The sequence below is a fragment of the Myotis yumanensis genome, unplaced genomic scaffold (genome assembly GCF_028538775.1).
Source record: "Myotis yumanensis isolate MYYU_CA2020_CCGP unplaced genomic scaffold, mMyoYum1.0.hap1 SCAF_13, whole genome shotgun sequence".
In the NCBI taxonomy this organism is placed as follows: domain Eukaryota; kingdom Metazoa; phylum Chordata; class Mammalia; order Chiroptera; family Vespertilionidae; genus Myotis; species Myotis yumanensis.
The window spans coordinates 57,896,560-57,918,380 of NW_027223764.1; the positions used below are offsets into that span (position 1 = coordinate 57,896,560).

General features: G+C 46.6%; 1 protein-coding gene across 1 annotated transcript in view; it reads left to right on the top strand.

The window, feature by feature from the left end:
- Window positions 1-21,821, top strand: part of LOC139021562 (anthrax toxin receptor-like) — a 113,069-nt gene that overhangs the window by 60,966 nt on the left and 30,282 nt on the right. Inside the window, exons 2-9 of the mRNA XM_070431948.1 lie at window positions 9,475-9,546; window positions 10,793-10,864; window positions 13,228-13,309; window positions 13,405-13,438; window positions 15,025-15,104; window positions 15,183-15,251; window positions 15,572-15,652; window positions 15,745-15,805. Coding sequence (XP_070288049.1) covers window positions 9,475-9,546; window positions 10,793-10,864; window positions 13,228-13,309; window positions 13,405-13,438; window positions 15,025-15,104; window positions 15,183-15,251; window positions 15,572-15,652; window positions 15,745-15,805 — 551 coding nt within the window. The remainder of the gene's footprint in view (window positions 1-9,474; window positions 9,547-10,792; window positions 10,865-13,227; window positions 13,310-13,404; window positions 13,439-15,024; window positions 15,105-15,182; window positions 15,252-15,571; window positions 15,653-15,744; window positions 15,806-21,821) is intronic.

A 21,821-nucleotide genomic window follows, 5' to 3' on the forward strand; every position in this document is an offset into this window, starting at 1 on the left:
GGAATACAAGGAAGCAAAAATCACACATTCAGAAAAGCAAAAAGAAAAAAGAATTTAAAAATATGAAGAGTGTATAAGGAACCTCTGGGACAACTTCAAGGCTACCAACATCTGCATTATGGTGGTGCCAGAAGTTGAAAAGAAAGATCAAGCTGTTAAAAACCTGCTTAAAGTAATAGTGACAGAAAACTTCACCTACCTGGCAAAGGAAATAAACTTACAGGGAAGCACAGAGAGTCCAACATAAGAGGAACTCAAATATGCCTACACCAAGACACATCATAATTTAAATACCAAGGGTTAAATACAAAGAGAGAGTCTTAAAAGCAGCGTGAGAAATGCAGTCAGTTACCTACATGGGAGTGCCCATACAACTGTCAGCTGATTTCTCAACAGAAACTTTGCAGGCAAGAAATATTCAAAGCAATGAATGGCAAGAACCAAGAACCAAGATTACTCGACCCAGCAAAGCTATCATTTGGAATTGAAGGTCAGATAAAGAGCTTCACCGATAAACACACACACACACACACACACACACACACACACACACAAAAGATCAATGAAACCAAGATCTAGTAGTTTGTAAAGATAAACAACATTGCCCTAGCTGGTTTAGACGGGTCCTGGGTTGGATGCTGGTCAAGAGCACATGCACAGGTTGCAGGCTTAATCCCCAGTATGGAGCATGCAAGAGGCAGCCAAGCAATGATTCTCTCTCATCATTGATGTTTCTATCACTCCCTCCCTCTTCCTTCCTCTCTGAAATCAACAAAAATTTATTTAAGTATATTTAAGTATGAATATGAACCTTCAGCCATATTCATCAAGAAACAAAGAGAGAGGACACAAATAAATAAAATCAGAAATGAAAGAATTAGTTCCAACAACTAACACCGCAGAAATACAAAGGATTTATAAGAAAATACTAAGAACAGCTATATGCCAACAAGCTAGACAACAACAAAATGGAAAAATTATAAAAAAAATACAATCTTCTAAAACTCAATCACAAAGAATCAGAAAACCTGAATAGGCCAATAACAACTGATGAAATTTAAGCAGTAATAAAATAAAAAAAACAGCAAACTAAAACCCTGGTCTGGGAAATTTACAGGGGAATTTTACTAAACACTCAAAGAACTAACACCTAAACATTCCAAACTATGCCAAAAAATCCAAGAAAAAGGAAAATTTCCAACCTCTTTTTATGAGGTCGGCATTATCTTAACTCTAAAACCAGATAAAAACACTATAAGAAAAAGAATTACAGGCTAATACCCTTGATGAACATAGGTGATGAAATCCTCAACAAAATGTGAGCAAATTGGACCTAGCAATATATTAAAAAGATCATACACTATGACCAAGTCGGATTTGTTCTAGGCATGCAAGGCTGGTACAATATTTGCAAATCAATAAATGTGATACATCACATAAACAAATTGAAAGACTAAAATCACGTGATCATATCAATCGCTGCAGAAAAAGCATTTGACAAAATCCAACTCCCATTTTTGATAAAAAATCTAAGAACAGGGGGAGAAGAGGGATCACACCTCAACATAATAAAGGCCATATATGACAAACCTACAGCCAACATGATACTCAATGGAGAAAAAATAAAACCATTTCCCATAAGAATATGAACAAGACAAGGATGTCCTTTCACCACTCTTATTAAACATAGTACTGGAAGTCTAAGCTACAGCAATCAAAAAAGAAAACAGAAAAGGCATCCAAATTGAAAAGGAGGAAGTAAAACTGTCCTTATTCACACATCACATGATATTGCACACAGGCAACACTAAAGATACCACCAACAAACTACTATATTTAATAAATAAATTTGGCAATATAACGGGATACAAAATTAACACCCAGAAATTGATGGCATTTTTATATATCAATAATGAATTATCAAAAAGAGAACCTAAAATATTCCCATTTACCATTGCAACACAAATATTAAGATACTTAGGAATAAGCTTAACCCTCTGGACTTAAAGACTTGTACTCAGAAAACTATGGAACATTGAGAAATGAGATAGAGGAAGATATAAAAAAGTAGAAGAATATTAAGTGTTCATGGATTGGTAGAATTAACATCATTAAAATGTCCATACTACCCAAAGCAACCTATAGATTCAATGCAATCTCTATTAAAATACCAATGGCATATTTCAGAGATCTAGAACAAATACTCCAAAATGAATATGGAACAAAAGAGACCCTCAATAGCCAAAATAAATCTTGAAAAAGAACAACAAAGTTGGAGGGATCACAATAACAGGTATCAAGTTATATTATAAAGCCATTGTAATCAAAACAATGGGAAATGGCACAAAAATAGGCATATAGACAAATGGAACAGAACAGAGAACCCAGAAGTTAACCCAAGCCTATGATCAATTAATATTTGTCACAGGAGGCAAGAGCATACAATGGAGTAAAGACAGTCTCTTCAGTAAATGTTGGAAAAATTGGACAGATACATGCAAAAAAAAATGAAACTAGACCACCAACTTACACCATACACAAGAATAAACTCAAAATGCATAAAAGACTTAAATGTAAGTCCTGAAGCCATAAAAATCTTAGAAGAAACCATAAACAGCCAAATCTCAGACATCTCAAATAACAATATGTTTGCTGACACATCTCCTAGGGCAAAGGATACAAAAGAGAAAATAAACAGATGGGACTACATCAAAATAAGGCTCCTTCACTGCAAAAGAAATCATCAACAAAATGAAAAGAAAGCCCACTACATGGGAGAACATATTTGCCCATTATGGATCTGATAAAGATTTAATTTCAAACATGTATAAGGAACTCATACAACTTAAACAAAGGAAGACAAACAATACAATTAAAAAATGGTTAAAGGACCTAAGTAGACACTTTTCCAAAGTGGACATACAGATGACCAAGAGGATATGTAAAATATACAGTCATTGATCATCAGAGAGATGCAAATTAAAATGACAATGAAATATCATCTCACACCTGTCAGAATGGCTACAATCAACAAATCAACAAATGACAAGTGCTGGCGAGAATGTGGAGAAAAAAAACTGCCATTTGACCCAGTGATCCTCCTTCTAGCAATATATCCTAAGGATCCTGAAACACCAGTCAGAAAGAATATATACACCCCTATGTTTATAACAGCACAATTTACAATAGCTAAGATTTGGAAACAGCCCAAGTGCCCATCAGAAGATGAGTTGATAAAAAGCTGTGATATATTTACACCATGGAATACTATGCAGTAGTTAAAAAGAAGGAGCTCTTTCCCTTTGAGACAGCATGGAGGGAGCAGGAGAGTATTATGCTAAGTGAAATAAGTCAGTCAGAGAAAGACAAGTATCACATGATCTCACTCACATGTGGAGTCTAATGAACCCATGGACTTAGACAACAGTGCGGTGAAGGCCTGGGGCAGGGGCTGGGTGCAGGCTAGAAGGAGTCATTGGTGGGGAGGGGATAATGGGATTTATGTAACACTTTCAACAATAAAGATTTTTTAATAGCATGTCACTAACTCTTAGATACAGAGAACAAATTGATGGTTGCCAGATGGGAAGGGAGTTGGGAAAACAGTGAAGCATGGGGAAAGGATTAAGATTTACAAATTGTCAATTATAAAAACAGTCATGGGAATTTAAAGTATGGCGTAGGGAATAAAGTCTATAATATTATAACTATGTATGGTGTCAGATGGGTACTGAACTGATCTGAATGATCACTTTGTAAGTTACATAAATGTCTAGTCATTATGTTGTACACCTGAAACTAATATAATATTGTATGTCAACAGTAGTTGAGATAGAAAACAATGTATTTGAAAATGACAGCATGACAGAATAAAAATAGACACATAGATCAATGGAACAGAATAGAGAGCCCAGAAATAAAATGATGCCTTTATGGTCAATTAAAGAGGAAAAGAACATTCAATGGAGTAAAGAATGTCTATTCAATAAGTGGTGTTGGGAAAATTGGACAGATACATGCAAAAAATAACTAGACCCCCTTCTTATACCATTTACAAAAATAAACTCAAAATGGATGGAGGACTTAAAAGTAAATCTCAAAACCATAAAAATCCTAGAAGGAAAAAACATAGGCAGTAAAATCTCTGACATTTTCTTAGCAATATTTTTTTCTGATATATCTCCTTGGGCAAGGGAAACAAAAGAAAAAATAAATGGGACTATATCAAACAAAAAAGGTTTTGCATGGCAAAAGAAATCAACAACAAAAAAGACAACCTACCCATTGGGAGAATATGTTTCCAATGATACATATGATAAGGGGTTAATATCCAACATTTATAAAGTATTCATACAACTCAACACCAAAAAATCATATTAAAGAGTGGACAGAGGCCTTAGCCGATTTGACTCAGTGGATAGAGCATCAGTCTGCAGACCAAAGAAAGGGTCCCAGATTCGATTCCACTCAAGCGCTCTTACCTTGATTGCAGGCTCCTCCGGAGCCTGGGCTCCTGGTCTGGGCTTGTGCAGGAGGAACTAATCAATGAGTTTCTCTCACATCGATGTTTCTCTCTGTCTTTCCTTCTCTCTTCTGCTCTCCCTAAAAATCAATGGGAAAATGTCCTCGGATAAGAATAAATAAATAAATAAATAAATAAATAAATGATTTAGTATTATTGGGCAACAGAATAGCAAGAATTATGACAAATGGTCTAGTGGAAGGGAAAAAAAAACATTTCAGTTCTAATAATTCCCTATTGAAACACATTTCCCCCCTAAAATCACCCTCATTTTTATTAGAGAGCCAAATTAGGACGTATTTATTTAGTGCATTAAGTCTAGTTACAATTTGGCCTGATTTTTTGCATAAACACAAGAAGAATAACAGTTGATCACACAGACTTTTAAAAATATATGCTTTGCTGGAATCTCATGATTGAGCTTTAATTCGCTCCGCAGGGCGAAGACACCACGCCACCTAGCTGCCATCAGGCTTTCCTGCAATACCTGCAGACTTGGGTGAATTCCTCAAGCTGAGGTCCCTAATGATGTCTTGAGGTTTCTTCCTTGCCATCTCTCAGGAAAGCAGCCTTCATTCCTTACCTGGAGACACTGCCATGAGCCACATGACCAAGCAAGGTACTAGGCTTTTCTCCAAGGTGTTCACATCGGCCTCTTTCCTTAAAGCTTCTTGGTGACATCCAGAGTTCAGGATGTCACTCTCAGACATGACACTCCAGTCAAAGTCTTGGTTAACGAAACTGGTTGGAAACTGGTCCTATTGAATTCATGCAAAGAAATATATTGCCAAATTCTGGAGGAATCAGATAGAAAAGTATATAGTTTACCAAATTGCTTTAAAAATGCTTCCTGATATCTGAAAAACAAAAATTTTAAGAATCAGCAATACTTAATACAAAAACTATATAATTACTTTCAGTTTATTCTGACCATTAATAATTTTCCCCTGATTTTTCTTGCCAGTATTTCTATAAATCCAGATACTTCATAGAGTTCTAATAATTTTCATCCAGTTTGAAGGGAATGATCTGAAAATGTCAGAGTCCTTTCCATGGATCCCTCAGAAGGTGTAACATTTTCCAAATGCATTATAACAAAAGTGACTAACTCTAAATGACAAGAAGAAATTTAAAATGACACAGTTATGGATATGATTATAATAAAATCTTGTCCTTTCTGCAAAACACAGTATTCTAGGATAACAATTAGAGTTGTTATTTCTTTATTTGTAAAACCTTCCTATGTACCTTAAGCAGAAAATTTTTCTTCATAAGAAGAGAAAACAAATCCTTGAGGCATTCCAGAGCCTATTGGAATGACCAAAAGCCAATTCTATGTAAAAAAAAGTTTCTTAAAATTAAAACCCTGGGAAGATTGTCAAACTTATTTTACCAAAAGATTGTATATCATCATTATTAAATAGTATTAGACTATTTATTCATTCAAAGTGACAAAAGGGTATTAAACACACACACAGGCTAGCAAAACTTAAGTTCCCACGTTTAAGATCACGTTTTAAGTAACTAAGTATCTAATTAAAATAACACAATATGTAATCATTTCAAAAATTTATAGAACTTTTTCTTCCTAGGCAAATACAGAAAAAAACTTTTTTCCTTTTAACAGACTGGAAAAGGACTAAACGAATTCTGTATTAGCTTCTTTTAGATTCATTTATCTAATCAAGTTGATTATTCAGATTAAATATAATTTTCTTTTAAGATTTCTCTTCATAGTCCTTCTATAATTTTCATAAATCTTATTATTCATTTATCTTTAGAACAACTTACTTTCCTTTTCTCTTCAAAAATGCATCTCCATACCATACAATTTCTTTCCAATTCGTTAGAATTTGTAACTCTTAAAAACCTTCATTTTTAGGTGACAAGTAAGTACTTAACATTTCTCAGATTAGCAATACATTCACATTTTTAAGAGATATGCTTCAAATAAAATACAAGACATATTCATTAACAGATTCAAATTTATCCTCTAGATTCTCTGTAATAAAAATCCAAAAGTAGGCAAATTCAGATTAATTAATATTTCAGTATCCTGTTGTTTCAAAATACCTAGGTATTTAATAATTTTTACTATTTAACCCAGAAAACTCCAAAGTTTTAAGTTACCAAGTACTTTGGAAAAATACATTTAGGCATAAAATTATCACTGAAAAGCTTTCTCATAAACCCTTCATTTTAGTTACATCCATTTATTATGTCTTAATGACTTTGAGATTTTAAAACCAATTATTATTACCCAAGGCATTTTCTTGGCAAATATTGTAACAGGGATAAGTCATGACTAATTCTTCTTTACAAAATGGGAGTACCCCTTCCCCCAATGCTATTTCTGCAGCTGACTGGAGAGCACTTCTGCAGAACGGGTCCTCCCAGGAAAAAGACTTGGAAGTTTAGAAGGTTTTACTTCCCATTATTCTTTCTGAGTAGACTGTAACAACATGTAATCTTGCATATCAGAAGAGATCTTAAGAACAGAAACAAACAAACAAACAAAAACCCCTACAGTAAATAAATGAGTACTCTCAAAAGAATGGACTGGGCCTACAGACTGAAGGGTCCCAGGTTCGATTCTGCTCAAAGGCCCATGCCCAGGTTGTGGGCTCCATTCCCAATAGGGGGGTGGGGGAGGCCAACGATCAATGTTTCTCTCTCATCATTGATGTTCTCTCTCTCTCTTTCTCTCTCTCTCTCCCCTCTTTCCTCTCTGAAATCAATAAAAATATACTTTTTTTAAAAGTATGGACTGGGACATTAGCCTTAGAATCCTATCTCACACTAACCAAGCAGAGCAAATGACCTTTGGTACTGAGAAGCAAAGCCCACATAGCAGACACAGAGGATTCCCTATGTTCATAAAAGGGCAAAGAGCAAACTAAGTGTCCAAAAGATAGAAAGCAGGTAAAGTACATCAGTAACCAAAGTTACATTACAGACAGACAGACAAGAACTCTTACTCGCTAAGAACTTCTGGTGGCTGATGCCCTGAGAGGGAGAGCAGGAAGGGTCCCCAAAATTAAGAATGTTCAGCAGCTGCTGGGAAGTTCCTGCAGTCTCATCCTTAAGCAAATTAAACCAAACAACAAAGACACACAAAGCAACAATCAACAGAGACACTCTTATATACAACTAGAAGCCTTGTGCACGAATCCGTGTGTCAGTAGCTCACCAGTAGCTTGCTGCTGCCCCCCAGTAGCTCTCCGCCCACTGCCTCGCCCTCCTGTAGCTCCCTAAACTCCCACCCCCTCTCATAGCTTGCTGCCCTGCCCCTTCCTGTAGCTCCCTGCCACCCGCCTGTAGCTCACTGTCCCACCCTCCTGCTGATCCGTGATCTGGTTGTTATGCAGTTGGTCATTATACTTCACAGCATAATGACCATTTGCATATTTCATCTTTATTATATAGGATACTAGACTCCTGCTGCATGAAATTTTTACACGGATAGGGTCCCTAGGCCTGGCTGGCAATCAGGACTGATCTGTGGGGTGACCGGCAGGGTGATTGGGGCCCCTGCTGTCACCCACCTTGGCTGGCCTGGGGCCTGCAGGCTGGGGGCAGCTCCTGCATTGAGCATCTGCCCCTTGGTAGTCAGTGTACATCATAGCAACCGTTCATTCCACCAGTTGTTCCACCAGTTAATCTGCCATTCAGCCAATTTGCATATTAGGCTTTTATTATATAGAATTTACAGGCGCACACAACTACCGACAAGAGATTCACACCATGCTCCTTGTCTGTCCAGCCACAGACAACACAGAATGCCCTGAGTAAAAACAAACAAACAAACACTGAAGCAGAGCAATGTCTCTCATCCCATAGGGGCTCAGGCTAAGGGCTTGGAGACCAGGCCAAGGACCGCTGGAGGTCTCTTGCCATCCAGAGCTGATCAGACTCACCCAGTAAATGCATACCTTAAGCCCAGACGAGAGGCAGTACAATGTCTCCCGTGCCATACATAGTGCATGCTTCCTCTCAAGGAACCCCAGACAGGAAGCAGCCACTGCTTCTCATGCCATACTAACACACTTGATTCCTCCTACAAAAATGCTTTATTCAACTTAGGTCTCAGGTGAGATGACGGAAGTTGCTGAGGCTATGGCTGAGATTCAAAACAGCGCTACAAGTAAGAGTCCAGGGCTCAGCCCCAGGAACCCTCAGTCCAGACAGTAAGCAGAATGCCCAGTACTCATCCCAGAGGAGTCCCTCACTTACACCCCTTTGTGTTCGACAGAATATGTAACCGGACAATCAGTGGGTTCATGCTGCTTGTCATTACTTGAGCCAATTAAGCAGAGACAGGGTGGAATCATATATGAGCATTTTTTTCCAATACTGTTGGAAGTATGGGAGAGCAGCAGGTCATCCACAAAAGTCTGCTCTGCACCCCACCATATGCCAGCTGCCTATATTGGGTAGAAGGACAAAGATTACATGGGGAAGTAGGCAAAAGGGCAAATGGGAAGTTTGCAGATATGTAAAAGGCTGGGTATCTTCAAAGGACTTAGTGATAAATAAGAGTTGGGGTCTTTCAGTGGCGAGTGATATGCAAAGGCAGGGTCTTCAAAGGGCTGGCGACTCTGGTTTCTGGCTCTGGTTTCTGCAAAGAAGTTGTTCATCTTTCCCTAATAATAGGCAGCTCCAAGTGGGAAGGAAGGGCTGCATTTCCTGGTGAGCTCCCAGATGTGACCACCAGCCTGGTTAGAATGTGCCTTCTCTAATCAAAACAAAACAGTCACAGTTAACAGAGCATGATTCATATTTCTTACAATTCCAGCTGGTTCCCCAACATTCTATTTCTGCCCCTATCAGCAGCCTTCAACTATAAGAAGTTGGGAGGAACTTCATACAGGAAATGCTGGGAGGTAGAAAAGACAAATTATGCCATCAGGGTGGATGCACCTACTCCCTCTGACACAAGTCTTCATTTTCAGGTCGGGCAGTGTGGGCAACAACTGGATCCACGTTTACAACCTGGTGGAGGAGTTGGTGAAGAAGCTTGAAAAGTATGGATCGTCATGCTGCAGGGTGTTTCCCCTGCTGGGCAGAGCACGTAGCCATTTAGACTCAGTGGGCTTGGGGGTCCCCCAGGGCAGGGGCACAGAGCCCAGAACAGGGCTCTGAAGCAAGAAAGGACAGGCCAGTCTAGTCCCACCAGGGCTTAGAGACTTTGCTTGGTTCAAGGCTGGAAGTCAGACCATAGAGCAAGGAACAAGGCTGCCACTGAGGACCTCATAGATTAGGAAAAAGGCAAACCAGTAATACAGTAGCTGAACACCTGGGTAAATGGTGCTGAGGGCAAACAGAAAAGGGCATAGGACTTATAAGGCAACTTGAAGGAATAAACAAAAATTCCTAGAAAAAAATCCAGGATGGCTTGAGAGAGGATGCAGAAATTTGGACTAGGGCTTGAAAAATGGGGAAAGACAGGGCCGCAGGACCCACTGGAGACTTCCTGTGGAGGGAGTGGTCTGTTTGACTGAAGAGTGAGGTTAACACTGAGGAGGGAAGGGAAGGAGGCTAGACTGACACAGTGGGACTGAGGCCATAGAGGTTCATAACGCCAGCCCCAGGGGTTGGCACTTCCTGCTGTGAACAATAGGAGCTATGGAAGAATCTTGAGCAATGGTTGAAGCGATCAAGGTTAGTTGCTACAAGAAAATCCGGATGATTGTGGGTAAAGTAGAACAAGAGCCAGGAGCAGTAGCAAGCAGAGCTAGGAATTTATGGAAGCCATTTAGCCAAGGCATAATGGAGGGAAGCAGATCAATAAGACAGTGGCCAGAGAGAGAAAAGTGAGGGGTGTATTCTTGCGAAGAGCAAGAAGAATTTAAGATGAGGTGGGGACAACAGGCAAGATGGGAAGAGCAGTGAAGATCCAAAGAAATTGACAGTAGAAGAGAACGTTCACACAGGATGCACAGGTGTCTATCTCCCTGTGTGTGTGCGGCACGCATGTGCATGTGTGGGGTGAGCCTGCATACAGGCCTGTGTGAGTGTGAGAGACTACAGGCTGTTGGAGTACAGGGCTGGAGCAGGAAGCCATCCTGGGATTTTCTTCCAGGAAGGATCATAATCTCAGAATTCTTCACTTAACTCATGGGAAACACTGGGGTTTGGAAAATGGGCCCAAAGTGGAAGAGTTGGGGTGGGGGCAGCATAGGTGTCACGCCCCCCCCCCCCCCCGGCTGCTCATTAGGGTCATTCTAAGCCTGTTTATGTGTCATCTCACAAAGAGTGCTTCGTCCCCAGCCCAAAACAACGGATATCCTTCATCACCTATTCCACACAGGGCCAAATCGACATGATGCTCACCTCAGACAGGTAAGTGCTGCTTCATCCCCTAGGCAGGCCCAGTGGCCCAGGCTGAAGGGAGAGCCAGTGAGTGAGGGGTTCCCTGAGACAGAAGGGGGACCACACTGGTGTGCAGGTTGGGCTGGGCTGAGCTCCCCCTCTGATCCATGCCCACCCTGACCTCAGCCCCAACCCCCAGGCCCCTCTGCACCTGGCTGTACTGGCCCTGACCAATCCTGTCCCTCTAGACCAGCGGTTCTCAACCTGTGGGTCGTGACCCCTTTGGGGGTCGAAGGACCCTTTCACAAGAGTTTCCTAAGACCATCGGAAAACACATATGTAATTACATATTGTTTTCTGTGATTAATCACTATGCTTTAATTATGTTCAATTTGTAACAATGAAATTGAGGGTCACCACAACATGAGGAACTGTATTAAAGGGTCATGGCATTAGGAAGGCTAAGAACCACTGTTGTAGACCATCTCTGCCCTGAGTCCCTCCATCCCGTTTTCTTAACACAGACTGGCTGTGAGCAGTCCTGGGATCTGGTACCACAGAGGTGTGGTCCTTTATGAATATGGCCCGTGACTGGCACCTGCTGTGCTCTCTCACTCTCTGCCCTGGGCAAGTGGGCTTGGGCCCAGGACAGAGGCAGAACCAGAAAGGATGTGATTTCTGATTGAAGGGACAGGCTTCAGTGGAGGGGAGCTGGGTCCCGTGGTGTGTCTGAGACCGGAGGCCCTGAGTTGTAAGCAGCAGATGGGCTGGGTGTTTGAGGAAGGCGGCCACCCCTGCATCCCAGGTGGGCCATCAGCAGCCCCATCATGGTGCCCACACCTGACAGTGGGAAGTTATGGAGCTTCTGAGCAGCTGGGAGGCTGAGATTCCCATGGACACACCAGAGTGGAACCCAATTCAGAGTGAGTGAGGCGCCACAGACAGAGAAGGATGCTTAGGAGGGGCGGCAGGCCAGGATTTGTGGCACATGGTGCTGTGCAGGCTCTGGGAGAGAATCAGGAGCAGCAGGCGACACAGAGACAGCCAGGCTGCAGGAGCGGGTGAGACCCAGTGCATGGCCATAGCACCCCATGTCCAGATCAAGGAGGAGCAGGAGGGCCTGGCTGCTCTCCCTACAAGGGGAGGGAAAGCACGGTTCTCATTGGATGTGTGCTTGTGTTTAGGACAAAGAGGCCTGGGTGGGTTTTAGGTGGGTGAAAGCAAGTCCATGGGCAGGGACTCTGGAGGGGGCAGGGAGAGTGGCAATGGGGGCTGGGCCTGGGCCTCTGGTGGAAGAGCACCCCCTGGGGGACAGGGAGACCACTGCCTCTTCCAACAGCTGGGGCTCCGGGCCTGACCTGAAGGAGCTGTGGGGGGGTGGGGGGGGACCTGGAGGATGTCCCAGGTCCTCTCTGGAAGGTGAAGGTGGGGCCATCTTCCAAGGGTGGTGACAAGAGTTTAAAATCCTGGGTGTGGGAGGTGACACTGGAACAGGAGGTCTTCTAGAGGCAGCAGGAGCCAGGGCTCCTTCAGGAGCAGAGCTTAGAAGGGGGCTGGCAGGGCAGCGTCAGGGAGAACCAGCTCAGGAGAGCAAGGCCAGGCGATCTGGGTCCTGGGCCAGAGCTGAACCTTAGCCCCCAGCGCATGCCCCAGGCCGTGCCCTGCTCCCTGCACTAACAGTGTGGACAGGTGCCACCCAGGCAGCCTGCAGAGGACTGCTCTTCCCTGCATGGCAGCCCCAGGGCCTCCTCCCCAGTGGTGCTCTTGTTCTTAGGAGCATGTTGAGGCTGGAACACTTGCACTCACATTAAGTATCTTGACTACTTCCTGGAACACGGACCCAGAGGGGCAGAGCTTGGGAGGAGCCAGTGGACCTCAGGGTCTGTGGCAGGGGAGGTGGGCACAGGCAGGGCCTTAGCAGGATGGCCTTTTCCAACTCAGCCTTACCTGTTGGAGGAGAGTGTGTCCTCTGAGGGACGTCTCAGAAGCTTCACACACTGCCAGTCACGTTGGAGGTGCGGGGTTGACACTGCACATGCATGGATGCTCCCCTCTGACCACAGACGGTCCAGGCAGGGCCCTTGGTGACGTCCCTGACGTCCATGTGCCTGAGACAGGGATGAGCTCAGAGAGAGCCAGGCCGTAGCTCTGGAACCAGCAGAGCATCATCCCCAGCCCCACCCAGTGCTCACCAGATGGGCGACAGAGCAGGCCTGAGCAAGGCCCGTCAATTTCAAAGTCTCAGGGCAGAAGAGCCATGGCAGAGCCACTTGCCTGTGTCTTCTCCCTTCCAGGCAGGTCAACCCAGTGCTAAAGGGCATCGGGACAGCTTGGGGTGTTTTTACCTGTCAATTCCTCATTCCATCTCTACCCTCTTTTTAAATTTTTTTCAGAAAAGCAATACAGGATGGTCTTAGCAGTCTTCGAAATATAGTGCCTACAGGAGCCACAGACATGCAAGAGGGACTTGAATTGGTACACACTCTAGAGATCTGAGTATTTACTCTGCTTTGTCAAGTTCTTAGACTATTTTGGGGTCATCTCCCCATCATTGCTTCATTTTGTTGCAGGCAATTGAGCAGATTGAAAAAGAGAAATCTAGAGGTAAGCTGCCTGCAGACTTCATGTGGTCATGTCCGGGTAGTATAGGCATGACCTCCCTGACATCTGGACACAGACCCACCTGGCCACTTCCCAGCGCTGACACTGGAGCAGGCGTTTGCCCTCCGCATGCTGCAGGCTCCTCTGTGCAGCCAGGATAAAAGCCACCCAGTGATGTCTCTCAGAGCTGCATGGTATCCTGTGGGTACATTCTTGGCTCTTTTTAAATACTAGAGGCCTGATGCATGAAATTTGTGCAAGAGTAGACGTTCCTTCTCCTGGCTGCCATCACTGGCTTTCCTTTGGCACCCAGGACCCAGGTTTCCCTTGCAGCCCAGCTTCGTCCGGAAGGAAGTCTGGAAGGATATCTGGTCTAATTAGCATATTACACTTTTATTATTATAGACTAGTGGCCCCGTGCACAAAATTCATGAACATTAAAAGAGAATTAATTAGAGGAAATATTTTAATTTTGCTATTTGCCCTTTCTCTATAATGGAAGTGTTAGAGATGAAAGAAAATTAGTAAAATGTATATAAAAATCTCCCTCCTGTCAGAGTCTAGGGTGCACCGCAGGACACAGAGTCAATTTCCTGCCTACCCCTATGCACCTCAAAACATGCAAGACCCAGACCAGGCCGGCCACACCTTCATCAAGCCCCGTTGGGTGGGGGGCATGGCCTCAGATCCCCTGGCCCAGTGCTGGGGTGGGGGTAATAGCCTCAAGTCTCCCCACCTCATCCCCAAGGTTGGGGGTGTGACTCAGGTCCCCCGGCCCTGGAGCGAGGGTGTGAGGGCAGGAGGGGGTGAGGCATGATGACCATTTGCATATTAGCTCTTTAGTATATAGGATGAGGTGCTTAACCTACACGGGCTGCATGAAAAAGCAAAAAACAAAACCCAGGGACCTAAGACACACAGGATTCAGCATGCAAAAGAAAGAGCGGGAGGACCCCTCGCTGTCCACACTCCTGTCTCTGCCACAGTTCTGGCTCTGACTCCTGTCGTTCAGCTTCTTCCCTTCAGTTCACTGGTCCTGTGACAGTGTCTCCAACAGAGGGACAGGTTGTGCTCAGCCGGAGCCATCTCTGTTTGGACAATAGGGTCACAGCTGTAGTCAGGAAAGACTTGTGGACCTGGTTGGGAGCAGCGTTGAGCTGGGGGTGGGATCTGGGGCCCACCTACCTCAGACCTTGAGTGGGAACCACTGGAGTGTCCTCAGGCTCTGTCTGGAGCAGGACCCGGGCCTTAGACTCAGTGGGTCTGGCTTCTCCCTTTGCTCATCTGAAAGGCTGTGCTCACTGAAACAGCTGGAGTGGCCTTTCAGGGCAAAGGTTGCACATCTGGTAGCAGTGAGAGTTCAGTAGGAAGAGACCTGAGCTGGGCTCAGTCTCTGCATCTGTAAAGTAGGTTCAGGCAAAGGTCCCTCTTCCTCTGGAGTCAGTAGCACAGTCCTCCAGGGGACTGGCTGTCATATAATTGGGTCTGGGTGACCTCTCCCCAAGAGGAGGAGGTGTGGGGAGAAGTGCTGTGGCCCTGGTCACTCCGGGTGCTGTTAATGACCACCCTGCTCCCTGGTATTTCTTCAGGAAGCAAGAACCCAGTGATAATTATCGCTCTGACTGATGGAACACTGTTAAATTTGGCGTTTGAAGAGACAAAGAAAGTAGTAAGTCCAGTCCGTCATCGTTACTAGCATTTTGCTCCACGCATTTCATGATTTATACTCATCCCTGTCTTTATCCAGGCTGAAAAGGCTCGGAAATTGGGGGCTGTCATTTACGCCGTGGGTGTGAATGACTATAAACGAGAACAGGTAACCAGAGACCCCCTGAGCCCATGTGGGGAAGGTTTCAAAGGCGGCTTTCCAAGGGTCACCCAGGGCTGGTCCTTGACCTCAGGGCGAATGCTTGGAGGACAGATTGGCACTGCAGAAACGGGGAACAGTGTCATGTAAAACCCACACCAGAGGTGGGGGCTGGAGCACTTTCCCCCCTGAGGCTGGGCTGCTGGGGGCACCTGGCTCTGGCTCTGGGAGTCTAACTTGGCCTGAGAACAGATTCTGTCTCCTGGGAGGGGGACCTGCAGTGTCCTCAACTCCTGGCTGTGGCTCATGCCGTCACCTCTGGCTTGTAGCTGAATCAAATTGCAGACAGCAAGAATCACGTGTTTGGAGTGGACACTGGGTTCGAGGATCTAATGAAGATCGCAGATACAGTGAGTTGGGTTGGGTGTGAGAAGGGTGATGGCGTGGCTTCCCACCATAATCTGTTCCACCTCTTTCTGACCCTGACAACTCTGCATTGCAGCTCTCAAGAACTACCTGCGTTGAAATTACAAGTGCCATCCCTTCAAGTTTCTGTGCAAACGGTAAGATGTGAAGTTGCTATTGTAAACACAAGCAGTGTGTGTTTGTGTTGTGAGTCTGTACTGTGCGTGTGGTGGGTGTGCTGTCAGCATGTGGTATCAGTGTGTGTGGTGGGGTGAGTGTTCTATGCATGTTGTATAACTGTGGTGGGAGTGGGCTGAGTGCATGTGGTGTGTGTGGTGGAAGTGGCTTCAGGGCTATTGTGGGTGTGTCTGTATAAAGTGGTCTGAGAGTGAATGATGGTGTGTGTATTGTAGGTGAATTTGGGGTCCTAGTGGAGTGTGTGAGTGTGTCTGTATGGAGTGGTACGAGTGTGTGTAATGCATGTGGTGTAGGTGAATGTTGTGTCTGAGTGGATGTGTGCGTGTGTCTACATGAAGTGGTCTGAGAGTGCATGGTGTGTTTGGTATAGGTGAATGTTGTTTCTAAGTGGGTGTATGGGTGTGTCTACATGGAGTCATGTGAGCTGTATGGTGTGTGTGGTGTAGGTGAATGTGGTGTCTGTGGATTTGTGGGTGTGTCTGCAATAAGTGGGGTCTGACTATGTGTGGTGGAGGTGACTGTGGTGTCTGGGTGTATGGTACGTCTGCATGGAGTGTGCTTGCAGTATGTCTGCTGAGAGTACGTGTGCATGGAGTACGTCTGCTGAGAGTGCAAAATATGTATGATGGAGGTTAAAGTAGTATTTGAGTGGATGTATAGGTGTGTCTGCAGGGAGAGGTCTGAGTGTGTGTGTGGTTGAGGTGATTTGGGGGTCTTTATAGGTTTGTGGGTGTGTCTGCATGAAGTGGTCTTACTAGTAGTATGCATAGTTTTCTGGTGTAGGTGACCAGTGTCTGTGGGTATTCGGCTACATCTTCATGGAATGATCTGATTGTGCATGGTGTGTGTGATGGAGGTGAATGTAGAATTTTAGTGGGGGTGTGGGGATGTCTGCATGGACTGGTTTGAGTGACTGGTGTGAGTGGTGTAGGTGAATGTGGTGTCTTGGGTGTATAAGTGTGCAGAAAGGAGTGGTCTGATGTGCATGGTGTGTATGGTAGACATAAATGTAGTGTTCTTGTGGATGCGTGTGTGTTCATGGAGTGCTCTGATGGAGTGTGGTGTTTGTAGTGGAGGTGACTTTGGTGTCTGTGGGTGTGTTGGTGTACCTGAGTGTTTGTGGTATGTGTGGCATAGATGAATGAGGGTCTTTGTTGGTATGTGGCTATGTCTGCATGGAGTGCTTGGAGTGTGTATGGTATATGTGATGGAGGTGAATGTTGTTTCCTTGTTGGTATGTGGTTATGTGTGCATGGTGTGGTGAGTGTTGGGGGGTGTGTGGTAGCAGTGAACGTGGCGTCTGTTGGTGTTTGGGGTGTGGGGGAAGTGTTCTCAGTGAGTACGGTGTGTGTGGTGGAGGTGACTGTAATGTCTCTGGGTGTGTGGTGTGTCTGAATGGAGTGGTCTGACTCTGTGGTGTATGTGGAGGAGGTGACTGTAGGATCTGAGGTTGGTGGTGTGTTTGAATGGAGTGGTCTGACTGTGTGTGGTGTGTGTGGTTGGGATGACGTGGGATCTGTGGGTCCTTGGACTGTGTGCATGGCCTGGTGTGTGGGAATGTGTGCTGCACACATACTTCTGCCCCTGTGGTATGTGTGTGAGGGAGGCAGAGTTATGGCATAGGTACAGATACGTAATTACATTTTTGCCAGCTGTTCTCAGATATAATGGACTTAGAGCTTAGTGGATGTGAAGGTCATCAATGTGAGCCATTCAGCCCCGCACTGGGAGTTTTAAGTATATTGTGGAGTGATTGACATACAAATCCAGTGTAATTATCCTTTAAATCTCAAAATCAACAGTCTAATGAAGAACTGAGAAAAATATTTTAGAAAACTCAACAAAAAAGCCAACAATTGGAATCCAACTGCACATATCAAGGACAGTGCATCAAGACTAACTGGGGGACCCCCAAGAAATGCAACTCGGATACCAGATTTAAAATCACTGTGATATGGCTCATCAGCGAGATGGAGGAGGAGCATGGTTATCTCGGCGGGAAGGAAGCCTGTAGGACAGCGCTCCCATCCACTGCCATCCCAGGACCAGGCATGGGGCAGGCTCCATCCACACCAGCACTCGGGGCGCATTCACCCCCAGGGGGAAAAGGCAAGGCTCCCCCTGGCATGGATCTGGAACTTGATAAGGAGCCCTCCCTCTGCACCGCCCCTAAGGGAGCCTCATCAGCCTGACAAGCACTTAATGGGAAAACTCAGGGCAGGACTCTGAACACAAATGAATTGGAACACACTTTCATCAGGATTTCACTCAAATAAGTCAGTGAGGGGTCCTGGGCCTCTGGCACGGAGAGCAAGGCCTCCTTGGCTCCCTGCTGCTCTAGGGCAAGCAGAGGCCTCTGCGGGTCTCCCTGCCACCAGGTCTGCGCTCCAGCACACCCGTCACTCAGGGCCTGGGCACTGGAGGCCACCTCCCTACACCAGCCTGGCCTTGGGCTCAGACACCTCGTAGCGGGACCATTGGGCCCTTCCAGGCCCTCCCTGGGCTCCTGGGCCCTCCTGCTGCCAACGCTGGAGGTGGGGATGGGATGGGGCATCCTGCCAGCCCAGACTCAGCTTCCTGGGTCCAGTCCCCCCACCCTTGGAGGCCAGACACTTAGGCCGGTCCCCTGATATCTCTTCTGACAAGAAGGCACCGCTGGCTCCCTGCAGCCCTGGGTCTGTCCCTCTCATGAGTCACTTGTCACCCAGTATGTACCATGGCTTCTGCGTGGCTGTGTCCACGGCTTTGTTTGTGTCGTTCACTTTTTCTTTATCCACCAAACTTTTTCATGAAAATTATCAAACCTAGAACAAGCAGAAACAATCTTACAATGAAGGGCCCTCTCTCATCCCGGATTGTAAATTAATATTGGACCACATTTCCTGTCGCTCATCTATCCATATTTCTGTTTCTCCTCATCAGTTCCTCTCCGTTTCTGATGCATTTCCAGGCGCATTTGGTCATCAGGCTAACCTCTCCCACTGCCTTCCTTCCTTCTGCGTAACTTGAATTGCAGCTGTTTGGGGACAGTTCCATTTCTGAAATGCAGCGACCTCAGTGTATGGTTGAATGCTGTGACAGATACAAAACCACTAATGTAACCCGAACCCATGAAGAAACAACATGGCCAATGGCCCCAGGCCCCTGAGGCCCGGTGCCAGGAATGGGGGCATAGAGACTCTTGTGGCCTTTTCCTCCCTTGACGGGTTTGCTGCTTTAAAACTCCTCCTCCCCTGACTCATGGTGAGCCTGTGTCTGCCTGGTGCACTTGGCACAGTGTTTGGAGTTTGGTCCTTCCTGTGGGTTTGCTGGGGGTGCCCAGGGCTCTTCACCCTGGGAGGCAGGCTGCAGGTGGCTCCTGGTCATTCCTTTTCCATATGTGACGGGCCCTGGAGACTGGGACGCTCTGTGTGGAGGCGAAGGCCAGCAGGGGTGGGGCAGGAGGGACCTGAAGGGCAGGACAGGAACTGCGGGGCAGCACAGGGACACTCCTGCAGCCAGCCTGGGAGCCAATGTTGGGCCACGATGGTCAAGGTCCCCTGAAGCCCTCCCTGCTCCCTTCAGAGAAAAGTAGCATAAATCCTTGACCATGTGCCCTGCAGAGCCACCTCAGCATCCTTGGCAAGGTCATTGTTACATGTATGTGCTCATTCCCTACACGATGTTTCCCAACCTTCTACACCAGTGGTTTCCAAACTTATTTGGCCTACCGCTCCCTTTCCAGAAAAATATTACTCAGCCCCTGGAAATTAATTTTTTTAAAATTTTAATAGCACCTGTGGCCATCACCACCCCCCTGGATCACTGCAGCGCCCACCTGGGGGCGGTAGCGCCCACTTTGGGAATCATTGTTCTACACAGTCTTCCATTACAGGGATGCACTCAATATCTCATTAGTTTCCCCGTTGTCCTTCATGCGGCTTCTTTTCTTCCTGTGGTTGTTACTGTTGGAGGAATTGGGGCTCTGCGTGCTGAGAACAGAAGGAGCAGCTATGGGGGAAAGCAACATTTCTTTAACTCCAAGTCTCTTCTTTCAAAACTCTGAGCCCCTCCCCCTGGCACGCACTTTGGGAGATGTGCAGAGGTAACGGGACCCTCTGGGCAGTGCAGTGCCTGAGGACACAGGGGCTCTCCTCCAGGGCCCAGTGGCAACTGAGCAGCACAGGAGCGGCAGCAGGAAGCTCAAGGGAGGGAGGGAGGGAGGGCATCTGGGCCATGGGCAGCAGGCAGCGGGCATGGCCCCTGAGCAGTACAGCCTGGCTGTGCTCCTGGCTGTCCCATGGCCCTGCTCAGTGGCCACCCTCCCTCCTGTCCCACACATGGAGGAGGAGGCAGGGTCCTTCCTTCACTGAGGCTGTGACCACCAGGGTGGCACTCACAGCCCTGGGAAGCTGAAGGCCATGGAGCACATCTCCGGGTACCAGGGAGGGCCTGTCCCCAGCAGAAATGGTGTTGCTGGGCCCTGGAGCTGGCACTGGAGGACTGATCCGGGCCTTGTACCATCTAGGGGTCAGGGCAGATACCTGCCTTCTCCAGGCACCGCTTCTCTCTCTGTAAGCCTGGGTAGTAACACCGAGCTTAGGGGTTCTTGGGAGCTTTAGGAGAAAGTTGAAGAATGGTGCATAGTCCATGCTCAGTTAGTGGGACAGTCACTTTGCACAGACATAGGAGCTCCTTGCCTTGCTTGCCCACAGATGGCGCCTTTCTGGTTCCTCTGGCTTTGTGTGTAGCAGGGTGACGATGCTGGCTCTTTCTGCCACATTTAGAGCCTGAACTCTCCACACTCAGGAGAACTTGCCTTCTCTGTATGGAAATACAGAATGCCTTGTCTATGTAGGTCCAGTCTTGCCCAGAAATACTTCTTTGCAATAAATAAACCTGGAACATACATTGCAAATGATCATCTGGGAGACTGAGGGGAAGACCGCTCAGGTGGCCCTTGTTGGGTCAAGGGAAGGGGCTGCGTAAGAGACAGGACCTGCAGGTTTCTACCAGGCAAACATGAAGCCCACGTAGTGGTGGGCAGGGCCTGATGAAGTGTGAGCTGTGAGTGTGAAGCCGGCCACATCAGTTCAGAAGCAGGCTTGTGTTGCTGGCCACCTTGCCTGGAAGAAGGCACATTGCTTAGGGACCCAATCCTGCCCTGGATCGGCCCCATGACCGATGTCTCCGCATAGGGCCACCAGCTGGCCTGCCGGGTGCCTCTCAAACCAGAGGTGCTCTCCGGGGCTTCAAGGTGGCTCAGCCTGGTCCTAGGTCCTGGGAACTGCTTGAGGAACCCTCGGGCCTGGCAAGTGACCAAGAGGCATGGGCCCAAACAGAGGATGATGGGTTGGAGAGGGAGGCTCCTGGAGAAGTCAGGGTCTGGGCCAGGGGGAGCTGGCATCCGAGGAGGCCATGGCCCGAACACAAACAGAAATAGACCCACTGATGCCAGGTATTCCCGCTTTTCAAAATAGCTAGAAACCTGGATGATTAGGGGGAGGTGCCCATTTTCCAAGTGTGATCCCTGTTTTTTTAAACTCTTGAAAGGCTAACATGTCCACAGGCCCGCACTAGCCACAGCCTGTTTTCTTTAAGGCAGAGGAGGCCAACATGGCCTGATGGAAGGGGTGCCGCAGGGAGACCTGCGGCAGGAGGGACCAGAAGGCCAGGCCCAGGGCTTCACTGGCCTTTCTAAGAAAGTGCCTCTGATGGATGGACTGTGGAATGAGGCTGCCTGAGCCAGAAGCAGGCTGGAGGCAGTGACCCTGGCCTGGCAGCAGGAAGGCCCGGGGGCTAGGGGCGGGGTGGGCTCATGGATGGCCAGGAGAAGGCTGAGCAAGAGCATCCTCTGTAGACTTCTGGAGGCTCAGCTAAGACCTGATGGCCTCTTCCACGCGAGTCCCCTGTGCAGGGCCCTCGGCTCCTTCCTGCCGCAGCCACTGCACACCCAGCCCTGTGAGCTCCCATGTGCCAGGCACAGAATGACAGGGA